The sequence below is a fragment of the Oncorhynchus masou genome, unplaced genomic scaffold, assembly GCF_036934945.1.
Source record: "Oncorhynchus masou masou isolate Uvic2021 unplaced genomic scaffold, UVic_Omas_1.1 unplaced_scaffold_1410, whole genome shotgun sequence".
NCBI classification, from domain to species: Eukaryota; Metazoa; Chordata; class Actinopteri; order Salmoniformes; family Salmonidae; genus Oncorhynchus; species Oncorhynchus masou.
The window spans coordinates 131,284-147,008 of NW_027004040.1; the positions used below are offsets into that span (position 1 = coordinate 131,284).

Here is a 15,725-nt window from a genome sequence, read left to right on the forward strand (position 1 = left end):
TATAATACTCATATAATACTGAAGGAGAGGAGACTCTTATTCCAGGTATAATACTCATACAGAAGGAGGAGAGACTCTTATTCCAGGTATAATACTCATATAATACTGAAGGAGAGGAGACTCTTATTCCAAGTATAATACTCATATAATACTGAAGGAGAGGAGACTCTTATTCCAGGTATAATACTCATACAGAAGGAGAGGAGACTCTCTTATTCCATGTATAATACTCATACAGAAGGAGAGGAGACTCTCTTATTCCATGTATAATACTCATACAGAAGGAGAGGAGACTCTCTTATTCCAGGTATAATACTCATACAGAAGGAGAGGAGACTCTCTTATTCCAGGTATAATACTCATATAATACTGAAGGAGAGGAGACTCTCTTACTCCATGTATAATACTCATACAATACAGAAGGAGAGGAGACTCTCTTATTCCAGGTATAATACTCATACAGAAGGAGAGGAGACTCTCTTATTCCAGGTATAATACTCATACAGAAGGAGAGGAGAGACTCTTATTCCATGTATAATACTCATACAGAAGGAGAGGAGACTCTCTTATTCCATGTATAATACTCATACAATACAGAAGGAGAGGAGACTCTCTTATTCCAGGTATAATACTCATACAGAAGGAGAGGAGACTCTCTTATTCCATGTATAATACTCATACAGAAGGAGAGGAGACTCTCTTATTCCATGTATAATACTCATACAATACAGAAGGAGAGGAGACTCTCTTATTCCAGGTATAATACTCATACAGAAGGAGAGGAGACTCTTATTCCATGTATAATACTCATACAGAAGGAGAGGAGACTCTCTTATTCCAGGTATAATACTCATATAATACTGAAGGAGAGGAGACTCTTATTCCAGGTATAATACTCATATAATACTGAATGAGAGGAGACTCTTATTCCATGTATAATACTCATATAATACAAAAGGAGAGGAGACTCTTATTCCAGGTATAATACTCATACAGAAGGAGAGGAGAGACTCTTATTCCAGGTATAATACTCATATAATACTGAATGAGAGGAGACTCTTATTCCAGGTATAATACTCATATAATACAGAAGGAGAGGACAGTCTTATTCCAGGTATAATACTCATACAGAAGGAGAGGACAGTCTTATTCCAGGTATAATACTCATATAATACTGAAGGAGAGGAGACTCTCTTATTCCAGGTATAATACTCATATAATACAGAAGGAGAGGAGACTCTTATTCCAGGTATAATACTCATATAATACTGAAGGAGAGGAGACTCTTATTCCAGGTATAATACTCATACAGAAGGAGAGGACAGTCTTATTCCAGGTATAATACTCATATAATACTGAAGGAGAGGAGACTCTTATTCCAGGTATAATACTCATATAATACTGAAGGAGAGGACAGTCTTATTCCAGGTATAATACTCATACAGAAGGAGAGGAGACTCTCTTATTCTAGGTATAATACTCATATAATACTGAAGGAGAGGAGACTCTTATTCCAGGTATAATACTCATATAATACTGAATGAGAGGAGACTCTTATTCCAGGTATAATACTCATACAGAAGGAGAGGAGACTCTTATTCCAGTTATAATACTCATATAATACTGAATGAGAGGAGACTCTTATTCCAGGTATAATACTCATATAATACTGAATGAGAGGAGACTCTTATTCCAGGTATAATACTCATATAATACTGAAGGAGAGGACAGTCTTATTCCAGGTATAATACTCATATAATACTGAAGGAGAGGAGACTCTTATTCCAGGTATAATACTCATACAGAAGGAGGAGAGACTCTTATTCCAGGTATAATACTCATATAATACTGAAGGAGAGGAGACTCTTATTCCAAGTATAATACTCATATAATACTGAAGGAGAGGAGACTCTTATTCCAGGTATAATACTCATACAGAAGGAGAGGAGACTCTTATTCCATGTTTAATACTCATATAATACTGAAGGAGAGGAGACTCTTATTCCAGGTATAATACTCATATAATATTGAATGAGAGGACAGTCTTATTCCAGGTATAATACTCATACAGAAGTAGAGGAGACTCTTATTCCAGGTATAATACTCATATAATACTGAAGGAAAGGAGACTCTCTTATTCCAGGTATAATACTCATATAATACTGAAGGAGAGGGCAGTCTTATTCCAGGTATAATACTCATATAATAATGGAGAGGACAGTCTTATTCCAGGTATAATACTCATATAATACTGAAGGAGAGGACAGTCTTATTCCAGGTATAATACTCATACAGAAGGAGAGGAGACTCTTATTCCAGGTATAATACTCATACTGAAGGGGAGGACAGTCTTATTCCAGGTATAATACTCATACAGAAGGAGAGGAGACTCTTATTCCAGGTATAATACTCATATAATACTGAAGGAGAGGATACTCTCTTATTCCAGGTATAATACTCATATAATACTGAAGGAGAGGAGACTCTCTTACTCCAGGTATAATACTCATACAGAAGGAGAGGAGACTCTCTTACTCCAGGTATAATATTCATACAGAAGGAGAGGAGACTCTCTTATTCCAGGTATAATACTCATATAATACTGAAGGAGAGGAGACTCTCTTATTCCAGGTATAATACTCATATAATACTGAAGGAGAGGAGACTCTTATTCCAGGTATAATACTCATATAATACTGAAGGAGAGGAGACTCTCTTACTCCAGGTATAATACTCATATAATACTGAAGGAGAGGAGACTCTTATTCCAGGTATAATACTCATATAATACTGAAGGAGAGGAGACTCTTATTCCAGGTATAATACTCATATAATACTGAAGGAGAGGACAGTCTTATTCCAGGTATAATACTCATATAATACTGAATGAGAGGAGACTCTTATTCCAGGTATAATACTCATATAATACAGAAGGAGAGGACAGTCTTATTCCAGGTATAATACTCATACAGAAGGAGAGGACAGTCTTATTCCAGGTATAATACTCATATAATACTGAAGGAGAGGAGACTCTCTTATTCCAGGTATAATACTCATATAATACAGAAGGAGAGGAGACTCTTATTCCAGGTATAATACTCATATAATACTGAAGGAGAGGAGACTCTTATTCCAGGTATAATACTCATACAGAAGGAGAGGACAGTCTTATTCCAGGTATAATACTCATATAATACTGAAGGAGAGGAGACTCTTATTCCAGGTATAATACTCATATAATACTGAAGGAGAGGACAGTCTTATTCCAGGTATAATACTCATACAGAAGGAGAGGAGACTCTCTTATTCCAGGTATAATACTCATATAATACTGAAGGAGAGGAGACTCTTATTCCAGGTATAATACTCATATAATACTGAATGAGAGGAGACTCTTATTCCAGGTATAATACTCATACAGAAGGAGAGGAGACTCTTATTCCAGTTATAATACTCATATAATACTGAATGAGAGGAGACTCTTATTCCAGGTATAATACTCATATAATACTGAATGAGAGGAGACTCTTATTCCAGGTATAATACTCATATAATACTGAAGGAGAGGACAGTCTTATTCCAGGTATAATACTCATATAATACTGAAGGAGAGGAGACTCTTATTCCAGGTATAATACTCATACAGAAGGAGGAGAGACTCTTATTCCAGGTATAATACTCATATAATACTGAAGGAGAGGAGACTCTTATTCCAAGTATAATACTCATATAATACTGAAGGAGAGGAGACTCTTATTCCAGGTATAATACTCATACAGAAGGAGAGGAGACTCTTATTCCATGTTTAATACTCATATAATACTGAAGGAGAGGAGACTCTTATTCCAGGTATAATACTCATATAATATTGAATGAGAGGACAGTCTTATTCCAGGTATAATACTCATACAGAAGTAGAGGAGACTCTTATTCCAGGTATAATACTCATATAATACTGAAGGAAAGGAGACTCTCTTATTCCAGGTATAATACTCATATAATACTGAAGGAGAGGGCAGTCTTATTCCAGGTATAATACTCATATAATAATGGAGAGGACAGTCTTATTCCAGGTATAATACTCATATAATACTGAAGGAGAGGACAGTCTTATTCCAGGTATAATACTCATACAGAAGGAGAGGAGACTCTTATTCCAGGTATAATACTCATACTGAAGGGGAGGACAGTCTTATTCCAGGTATAATACTCATACAGAAGGAGAGGAGACTCTTATTCCAGGTATAATACTCATACTGAAGGGGAGGACAGTCTTATTCCAGGTATAATACTCATACAGAAGGAGAGGAGACTCTTATTCCAGGTATAATACTCATATAATACTGAAGGAGAGGATACTCTCTTATTCCAGGTATAATACTCATATAATACTGAAGGAGAGGAGACTCTCTTACTCCAGGTATAATACTCATACAGAAGGAGAGGAGACTCTCTTACTCCAGGTATAATATTCATACAGAAGGAGAGGAGACTCTCTTATTCCAGGTATAATACTCATATAATACTGAAGGAGAGGAGACTCTCTTATTCCAGGTATAATACTCATATAATACTGAAGGAGAGGAGACTCTTATTCCAGGTATAATACTCATATAATACTGAAGGAGAGGAGACTCTCTTACTCCAGGTATAATACTCATATAATACTGAAGGAGAGGAGACTCTTATTCCAGGTATAATACTCATATAATACTGAAGGAGAGGAGACTCTTATTCCAGGTATAATACTCATATAATACTGAAGGAGAGGACAGTCTTATTCCAGGTATAATACTCATATAATACTGAAGGAGAGGAGACTCTCTTACTCCAGGTATAATACTCATACAGAAGGAGAGGAGACTCTCTTACTCCAGGTATAATACTCATACAGAAGGAGAGGACAGTCTTATTCCAGGTATAATACTCATATAATACCCATGCAATATTCACATAGTACTAATAACTGTAATACAATACTCGTATAATAGTATTCTAAGCCTGCGTAGTAGTATTCTATACTTGCAAAATAGTTTTCTTTACTCATATAATAGTATTCTATACTACTAACACTAAATCTCTCCCCCATCTATCCATTTCTCTCTGTCCATTTCTCTCTCTCTCTCTGTCACTGTCTCTCTCTGTCTCTCTCTCTCTCTCTCTCTCTCTCTCTCTCTCTCTCTCTGTCTCTCTCTGTCTCTCTCTGTCTCTCTCTGTCACTCTCTCTCTCTCGCTGTCTCTCTCTCTCTCTCTATCTATTCATATCTCTCTATCTCTCTCTCTCCATCTATCCATTTCTCTCTCCCTCTGTCTTTCTCTCCATCTATCCATTTCTCTCTCCCTCTGTCTCTCTCTCCATCTGTCCTTTTCTCTCTCTCTCTCCATCTATCCATTTCTCTCTCTCTCTGTCTCCAGGTCTAGGTCGTCCTACAGTAGCTCATCCTACTCCAAATCCCGTTCCCGTTCTCGTTCGTACTCCCGTTCCTCCAGTCGATCCAGATCCCGTTCCAGATCCCATTCCAGGTCTTACTCCCGCTCCTCTCCATACTCCCGCCGCCACGGACGACCTCGCGGCTACCGCTCCCGTTCCCGTGGCTACCGCCGATCACGCTCTCCGCCGCCTTTCAGGGACGGTGGAGGGGCGGGACGGGGGAGAGGACGGGGACGAGGTTACCGGTCACGCTCTAGATCACCTGGCCAAGGGGGGTACCGGTCCCACACTCCTCCACCCCCAAGCTCCCGCAAGCCTGCCGCTGCTGGACCGCCACCGGAGGGTGAGAGGAAGTACCCGGGCCGGACCCGGGAGAGGGATCGGGAGCCGGCGGTGTACGACCGGGGTCCAGAGCACAAAGACCCGTACGAGAGGGAGAGGTACCGGGCGTGGGAGAAGGAGTACAGGGAATGGTATGAGAAATACTTTAAAAACTACAACTCCCACAACCCTCCTCCCAATAACCCCCCCGCCTACAGGGGCCGACCCCCACTTGGTTTCGCCCCCGCCCCTGTGACACCCCCAGCCGGACGAGACAGAGACCCCTACAACCCTCCTCCACCCTCGGACTTCTACCCCTCCCCCCGACACCGCCTGGACCGTGGATCCTCCCCCTTCAGTCGAGGGAGGAGGCGAGGTGAGGGCTTTCCACCTCCCCCCTCACACCCCTCCCCCAGGGGCAGGAACCAGCCAATGACTTACCAGGAGAAGTGTGCTGAGCAGTTTGGAACTCTGCCGCTGTCCCGGTCAGCCAATCAGGATCATCAGACGCCACTGAAGGTCGCAAAGGGTGACAGAGATCCGTCGTCGAGCGTCGCCTCTCCCGCGGTCACTGTGACCTCCGACCTGAAAGAGCAGAAGCACAGGAAGAGGAAGAAGAGGAAGACTGAGCAGGGGAGAGGGGGAGGGGAGTCCTTCAGTGCTTCTGACTCTACGGACGACGCTCGAAAAGAAGAAAAGGAGGAGAAGAAGAAGAGAACCGGGAGTTCTCCCGTTGGTTCGTCAAGCCATGACGACTCCACCCCAGTACGGGACGAGCCAATAGACAGCGACGCCTCAGACTCAGTCCCGGACAAAGCTGATAGGTGGACCAGGGACAGTAAGGAGGAGGAAGTGAGGAGAAAGAGTGACAGAGTTTATAAACGCGGACCGGACTCCAGTGTAGCGAGGAAAGACTCATCGTCCAAGACCTGGAAGACCGTTAGAGAGACAGACCGGAACCAGACCGGTACAGCCGGTTTAGCCTACCAGAAGATGTCTCTAACAGAACCGTCAGCCAAACGGGTCAAAGATGAATCTATTCCCTTCCAACCAGACTCTTGCACCTCCCCCCAGAGAGAAATGGAACTCCAACACCCTGCACCCCGAGCATCAGCTCCCAAACTACCTCTTCCTAATCCCCATGCATATCAGCTCGACACAGCTAGAATCAACCCAGACCTATTCAAACCGGTTAGAACCGACCCAGACCAGTTTAAACCTGTCAGAACTGACCCAGACCAGTTTAAACCTGTCAGAACCGACCCAGACCAGTTTAAACCTGTCAGAACCGACCCAGACCAGTTCAACACAGTTAGAACCGACCCAGACCAGTTTAAACTGGTTATAACCGGCCCGGATCATTTTAAACCGTTCAGAACCGACCTGGACCATTCCAGACCAGCCAAGGAGGAGCAGAGAGGGAAGAGAGATCCAGGGTTTCGGCAGGACAGGGGCTCAGGGAGAGAGGACAAGCCCAGGAGAGAGGCTGACATCAGGGTGGGTAGAGAACAGGAGAGAGACCCTGCCAAAGCTCCAGACACCAAGTCTGAGAAGAAGAGGAGGAGGAGGAAGGAGGAGGAGGAGGAGGAGAAGAAGACGAGAAAGGAGGAGAGGAGTGTGTCTGATAAGGAGATGGAGGTGCCCCGAATCAAGTCTCCCGGAGTGGAGCTCACCGAGACCGTAAAACCCTGCAACCTCAAATGTGACGTAGAGGAGGAGAGGGCTTCCGTAAGGCCTCTGATGGAGAGTGGGATGGCAGGAGGACAACCCCAGAGGAAGATTAAGACCAACAGAGAAGAAGGGAGGAGGACCGGCAAGCTTGCGGGCGTGGCCGGAACAGAGGCAGCCAATCAGAGCAGCTATATGAAGGGAAGCGTAGAGAGGAGCAAAGCCAAGAGGAACCGGAAGGTCCTAGCGTCCGAAGGACCGGGAACCACAGTGGACGACACCAGGTGAGACTGGCTGTGTGGAAAACTGATTGTTTCATCTGGTAGTAACGAGTGTCGACCTGAGTGGGTTGACAGGAAGTCTCTCTGGGATGACAGTGTCAATGTCAAGTCATAACACATGATACAGTCCAACCCAAACCCCCAGGGGGCAGTAGTCCTGTGAGGAGGAGGAGGAGGTGTCTATATTAACTATGTGTTGTTGTGTATTACATCACCAGTCCCCCAGGGGGCAGTAGTCCTGTGAGGAGGAGGAGGAGGTGTCTATATTAACTATGTGTTGTTGTGTATTACACCACCAGTCCCCCAGGGGGCAGTAGTCCTGTGAGGAGGAGGTGTCTATATTAACTATGTGTTGTTGTGTATTACACCACCAGTCCCCCAGGGGGCAGTAGTCCTGTGAGGAGGAGGAGGAGGAGGTGTCTATATTAACTATGTGTTGTTGTGTATTACACCACCAGTCCCCCAGGGGGCAGTAGTCCTGGGAGGAGGAGGAGGAGGAGGTGTCTATATTAACTATGTGTTGTTGTGTATTACACCACCAGTCCCCCAGGGGGCACTAGTCCTGGGAGGAGGAGGAGGTGTCTATATTAACTATGTGTTGTTGTGTATTACACCACCAGTCCCCCAGGGGGCAGTAGTCCTGTGAGGAGGAGGAGGAGGTGTCTATATTAACTATGTGTTGTTGTGTATTACACCACCAGTCCCCCAGGGGGCAGTAGTCCTGTGAGGAGGAGGAGGAGGAGGTGTCTGTATTAACTATGTGTTGTTGTGTATTACACCACCAGTCCCCCAGGGGGCAGTAGTCCTAGGAGGAGGAGGTGTCTATATTAACTATGTGTTGTTGTGTATTACACCACCAGTCCCCCAGGGGGCAGTAGTCCTGTGAGGAGGAGGTGTCTATATTAACTATGTGTTGTTGTGTATTACACCACCAGTCCCCCAGGGGGCAGTAGTCCTGTGAGGAGGAGGAGGAGGAGGAGGTGTCTATATTAACTATGTGTTGTTGTGTATTACACCACCAGTCCCCCAGGGGGCAGTAGTCCTGTGAGGAGGAGGAGGTGTCTATATTAACTATGTGTTGTTGTGTGTTACACCACCAGTCCCCCAGGGGGCAGTAGTCCTGTGAGGAGGAGGAGGAGGTGTCTATTAACTATGTGTTGTTGTGTATTACACCACCAGTCCCCCAGGGGGCAGTAGTCCTGTGAGGAGGAGGAGGAGGTGTCTATATTAACTATGTGTTGTTGTGTATTACACCACCAGTCCCCCAGGGGGCAGTAGTCCTGTGAGGAGGAGGAGGAGGTGTCTATATTAACTATGTGTTGTTGTGTATTACACCACCAGTCCCCCAGGGGGCAGTAGTCCTGTGTGGAGGAGGAGGAGGAGGTGTCTATATTAACTATGTGTTGTTGTGTATTACACCACCAGTCCCCCAGGGGGCAGTAGTCCTGTGAGGAGGAGGAGGAGGTGTCTATATTAACTATGTGTTGTTGTGTATTACACCACCAGTCCCCCAGGGGGCAGTAGTCCTGTGAGGAGGAGGAGGTGGTGTCTATATTAACTATGTGTTGTTGTGTATTACACCACCAGTCCCCCAGGGGGCAGTAGTCCTGTGAGGAGGAGGAGGAGGTGTCTATATTAACTATGTGTTGTTGTGTATTACACCACCAGTCCCCCAGGGGGCAGTAGTCCTGGGAGGAGGAGGAGGAGGAGGTGTCTATATTAACTATGTGTTGTTGTGTATTACACCACCAGTCCCCCAGGGGGCAGTAGTCCTGTGAGGAGGAGGTGTCTATATTAACTATGTGTTGTTGTGTATTACACCACCAGTCCCCCAGGGGGCAGTAGTCCTGGGAGGAGGAGGAGGAGGAGGTGTCTATATTAACTATGTGTTGTTGTGTATTACACCACCAGTCCCCCAGGGGGCAGTAGGCCTGTGAGGAGGAGGTGTCTATATTAACTATGTGTTGTTGTGTGTTACACCACCAGTCCCCCAGGGGGCAGTAGTCCTGTGAGGAGGAGGAGGAGGAGGTGTCTATATTAACTATGTGTTGTTGTGTATTACACCACCAGTCCCCCAGGGGGCAGTAGTCCTGTGAGGAGGAGGAGGAGGTGTCTATATTAACTATGTGTTGTTGTGTATTACACCACCAGTCCCCCAGGGGGCAGTAGTCCTGTGAGGAGGAGGAGGAGGAGGTGTCTATATTAACTATGTGTTGTTGTGTATTACATCACCAGTCCCCCAGGGGGCAGTAGTCCTGTGAGGAGGAGGTGTCTATATTAACTATGTGTTGTTGTGTGTTACACCACCAGTCCCCCAGGGGGCAGTAGTCCTGTGAGGAGGAGGAGGAGGAGGAGGTGTCTATATTAACTATGTGTTGTTGTGTATTACACCACCAGTCCCCCAGGGGGCAGTAGTCCTGTGAGGAGGAGGAGGAGGTGTCTATATTAACTATGTGTTGTTGTGTATTACACCACCAGTCCCCCAGGGGGCAGTAGTCCTGTGAGGAGGAGGAGGAGGTGTCTATATTAACTATGTGTTGTTGTGTGTTACACCACCAGTCCCCCAGGGGGCAGTAGTCCTGGGAGGAGGAGGAGGTGTCTATATTAACTATGTGTTGTTGTGTATTACACCACCAGTCCCCCAGGGGGCAGTAGTCCTGTGAGGAGGAGGTGTCTATATTAACTATGTGTTGTTGTGTATTACACCACCAGTCCCCCAGGGGGCAGTAGTCCTGTGTGGAGGAGGAGGAGGTGTCTATATTAACTATGTGTTGTTGTGTATTACACCACCAGTCCCCCAGGGGGCAGTAGTCCTGTGAGGAGGAGGAGGAGGTGTCTATATTAACTATGTGTTGTTGTGTATTACACCACCAGTCCCCCAGGGGGCAGTAGTCCTAGGAGGAGGAGGTGTCTATATTAACTATGTGTTGTTGTGTATTACACCACCAGTCCCCCAGGGGGCAGTAGTCCTGTGAGGAGGAGGTGTCTATATTAACTATGTGTTGTTGTGTATTACACCACCAGTCCCCCAGGGGGCAGTAGTCCTGTGAGGAGGAGGAGGAGGTGTCTATATTAACTATGTGTTGTTGTGTATTACACCACCAGTCCCCCAGGGGGCAGTAGTCCTGTGAGGAGGAGGAGGAGGAGGTGTCTATATTAACTATGTGTTGTTGTGTATTACACCACCAGTCCCCCAGGGGGCAGTAGTCCTGTGAGGAGGAGGAGGAGGAGGTGTCTATATTAACTATGTGTTGTTGTGTATTACACCACCAGTCCCCCAGGGGGCAGTAGTCCTGTGAGGAGGAGGTGTCTATATTAACTATGTGTTGTTGTGTATTACACCACCAGTCCCCCAGGGGGCAGTAGTCCTGTGAGGAGGAGGTGTCTATATTAACTATGTGTTGTTGTGTATTACACCACCAGTCCCCCAGGGGGCAGTAGTCCTGTGAGGAGGAGAAGGAGGTGTCTATATTAACTATGTGTTGTTGTGTATTACACCACCAGTCCCCCAGGGGGCAGTAGTCCTGGGAGGAGGAGGAGGAGGAGGTGTCTATATTAACTATGTGTTGTTGTGTATTACACCACCAGTCCCCCAGGGGGCAGTAGTCCTGTGAGGAGGAGGAGGAGGAGGTGTCTATATTAACTATGTGTTGTTGTGTATTACACCACCAGTCCCCCAGGGGGCAGTAGTCCTGTGAGGAGGAGGAGGTGTCTATATTAACTATGTGTTGTTGTGTATTACACCACCAGTCCCCCAGGGGGCAGTAGTCCTGTGAGGAGGAGGAGGAGGTGTCTATATTAACTATGTGTTGTTGTGTATTACACCACCAGTCCCCCAGGGGGCAGTAGTCCTGTGAGGAGGAGGAGGAGGTGTCTATATTAACTATGTGGTGTTGTGTATTACACCACCAGTCCCCCAGGGGGCAGTAGTCCTGTGTGTGGCGATGGATCAGAGGGCAGAGCAGAGCAGACGAAGACTGTCGTTAAAACACTGGAGGAATACACCAATGACAGCTCGGCACCTGCTGACGGACACATAGTACTCATACAGGTCAGAGACACACAGCTCTACACCTGTTAGACTAGATGGTACTCATACAGGTCAGAGACACACAGCTCTACACCTGTTAGACTAGATAGTACTCATACAGGTCAGAGACACACAGCTCTACACCTGTTAGACTAGATAGTACTCATACAGGTCAGAGACACACAGCTCTACACATGTTAGACTAGATAGTACTCATACAGGTCGGAGACACACAGCTCTACACCTGTTAGACTAGATAGTACTCATACAGGTCGGAGACACACAGCTCTACACCTGTTAGACTAGATAGTACTCATACAGGTCGGAGACACACAGCTCTACACCTGTTAGACTAGATAGTACTCATACAGGTTGGAGACACACAGCTCTACACCTGTTAGACTAGATAGTACTCATACAGGTCGGAGACACACAGCTCTACACCTGTTAGACTAGACAGTACTCATACAGGAGACACACGGCTCTACACCTGTTAGACTAGATAGAACTCATACAGGTCAGAGACACACAGCTCTACACCTGTTAGACTAGATGGTACTCATACAGGAGACACACAGCTCTACACCTGTTAGACTAGATAGTACTCATACAGGAGACACACGGCTCTACACCTGTTAGACTAGATAGTACTCATACAGGAGACACAGCTCTACACCTGTTAGACTAGATAGTACTCATACAGGTCAGAGACACACAGCTCTACACCTGTTAGACTAGATAGTACTCATACAGGTCAGAGACACACAGCTCTACACCTGTTAGATTAGATAGTACTCATACAGGAGACACAGCTCTACACCTGTTAGACTAGATAGTACTCATACAGGTCAGAGACACACAGCTCTACACCTGTTAGACTAGATAGTACTCATACAGGTCAGAGACACACAGCTCTACACCTGTTAGATTAGATAGTACTCATACAGGAGACACAGCTCTACACCTGTTAGACTAGATAGTACTCATACAGGTCAGAGACACACAGCTCTACACCTGTTAGACTAGATAGCACTCATACAGGTCAGAGACACACAGCTCTACACCTGTTAGACTAGATGGTACTCATACAGGAGACACACAGCTCTACACCTGTTAGACTAGATAGTACTCATACAGGTCAGGCACACAGCTCTACACCTGTTAGACTAGATGGTACTCATACAGGTCAGAGACACACAGCTCTACACCTGTTAGACTAGATGGTACTCATACAGGAGACACACAGCTCTACACCTGTTAGACTAGATAGTACTCATACAGGTCAGAGACACACAGCTCTACACCTGTTAGACTAGATAGTACTCATACAGGTCAGAGACACACAGCTCTACACCTGTTAGACTAGATAGTACTCATACAGGTCAGAGACACACAGCTCTACACCTGTTAGACTAGATAGTACTCATACAGGTCAGAGACACACAGCTCTACACCTGTTAGACTAGATAGTACTCATACAGGTCAGAGACACACAGCTCTACACCTGTTAGACTAGATAGTACTCATACAGGAGACACACAGCTCTACACCTGTTAGACTAGATAGTACTCATACAGGAGACACAGCTCTACACCTGTTAGACTAGATAGTACTCATACAGGTCAGAGACACACAGCTCTACACCTGTTAGACTAGATAGTACTCATACAGGTCAGAGACACACAGCTCTACACCTGTTAGACTAGATAGTACTCATACAGGAGACACACGGCTCCACACCTGTTAGACTAGATAGTACTCATACAGGTCAGAGACACACAGCTCTACACCTGTTAGACTAGATAGTACTCATACAGGTCAGAGACACACAGCTCTACACCTGTTAGACTAGATAGTACTCATACAGGAGACACACAGCTCTACACCTGTTAGACTAGATGGTACTCATACAGGAGACACAGCTCTACACCTGTTAGACTAGATAGTACTCATACAGGAGACACAGCTCTACACCTGTTAGACTAGATAGTACTCATACAGGTCAGAGACACACAGCTCTACACCTGTTAGACTAGATAGTACTCATACAGGTCAGAGACACACAGCTCTACACCTGTTAGATTAGATAGTACTCATACAGGAGACACAGCTCTACACCTGTTAGACTAGATAGTACTCATACAGGTCAGAGACACACAGCTCTACACCTGTTAGACTAGATAGTACTCATACAGGTCAGAGACACACAGCTCTACACCTGTTAGATTAGATAGTACTCATACAGGAGACACAGCTCTACACCTGTTAGACTAGATAGTACTCATACAGGTCAGAGACACACAGCTCTACACCTGTTAGACTAGATAGCACTCATACAGGTCAGAGACACACAGCTCTACACCTGTTAGACTAGATGGTACTCATACAGGAGACACACAGCTCTACACCTGTTAGACTAGATAGTACTCATACAGGTCAGGCACACAGCTCTACACCTGTTAGACTAGATGGTACTCATACAGGTCAGAGACACACAGCTCTACACCTGTTAGACTAGATGGTACTCATACAGGAGACACACAGCTCTACACCTGTTAGACTAGATAGTACTCATACAGGTCAGAGACACACAGCTCTACACCTGTTAGACTAGATAGTACTCATACAGGTCAGAGACACACAGCTCTACACCTGTTAGACTAGATAGTACTCATACAGGTCAGAGACACACAGCTCTACACCTGTTAGACTAGATAGTACTCATACAGGTCAGAGACACACAGCTCTACACCTGTTAGACTAGATAGTACTCATACAGGTCAGAGACACACAGCTCTACACCTGTTAGACTAGATAGTACTCATACAGGAGACACACAGCTCTACACCTGTTAGACTAGATAGTACTCATACAGGAGACACAGCTCTACACCTGTTAGACTAGATAGTACTCATACAGGTCAGAGACACACAGCTCTACACCTGTTAGACTAGATAGTACTCATACAGGTCAGAGACACACAGCTCTATACCTGTTAGTCTAGATAGTACTCATACAGGTCAGAGACACACAGCTCTACACCTGTTAGACTAGATAGTACTCATACAGGAGACACACGGCTCCACACCTGTTAGACTAGATAGTACTCATACAGGTCAGAGACACACAGCTCTACACCTGTTAGACTAGATAGTACTCATACAGGTCAGAGACACACAGCTCTACACCTGTTAGACTAGATAGTACTCATACAGGAGACACACAGCTCTACACCTGTTAGACTAGATGGTACTCATACAGGAGACACAGCTCTACACCTGTTAGACTAGATAGTACTCATACAGGTCAGAGACACACAGCTCTACACCTGTTAGACTAGATAGCACTCATACAGGTCAGAGACACACAGCTCTACACCTGTTAGACTAGATGGTACTCATACAGGAGACACACAGCTCTACACCTGTTAGACTAGATAGTACTCATACAGGTCAGGCACACACAGCTCTACACCTGTTAGACTAGATGGTACTCATACAGGAGACACAGCTCTACACCTGTTAGACTAGATAGTACTCATACAGGAGACACACGGCTCTACACCTGTTAGACTAGATAGTACTCATACAGGAGACACACAGCTCTACACCTGTTAGACTAGATAGTACTCATACAGGTCAGAGACTCACAGCTCTACACCTGTTAGACTAGATAGTACTCATACAGGAGACACAGCTCTACACCTGTTAGACTAGATAGTACTCATACAGGTCAGAGACACACAGCTCTACACCTGTTAGACTAGCTGGTACTCATACAGGAGACACAGCTCTACACCTGTTAGACTAGATGGTACTCATACAGGACACACAGCTCTACACCTGTTAGACTAGATAGTACTCATACAGGTCAGAGACTCACAGCTCTACACCTGTTAGACTAGATGGTACTCATACAGGAGACACACAGCTCTACACCTGTTAGACTAGATGGTACTCATACAGGAGACACACAGCTCTACACCTGTTAGACT

General features: G+C 45.3%; 1 protein-coding gene across 2 annotated transcripts in view; it reads left to right on the forward strand.

The window, feature by feature from the left end:
- Positions 1 to 12,923, forward strand: part of LOC135530745 (E3 ubiquitin-protein ligase RBBP6-like) — a 75,173-nt gene extending 62,250 nt beyond the window's left edge. For both annotated transcript variants that reach the window (XM_064958945.1, XM_064958946.1), the window contains exons 17-18: positions 5,416 to 7,704; positions 11,614 to 12,923. In XM_064958945.1, the coding sequence (XP_064815017.1) occupies positions 5,416 to 7,704; positions 11,614 to 11,782 (2,458 nt within the window). In that variant the 3' untranslated portion in view covers positions 11,783 to 12,923. The remainder of the gene's footprint in view (positions 1 to 5,415; positions 7,705 to 11,613) is intronic.
- Positions 12,924 to 15,725: the final 2,802 nt, after the last annotated feature.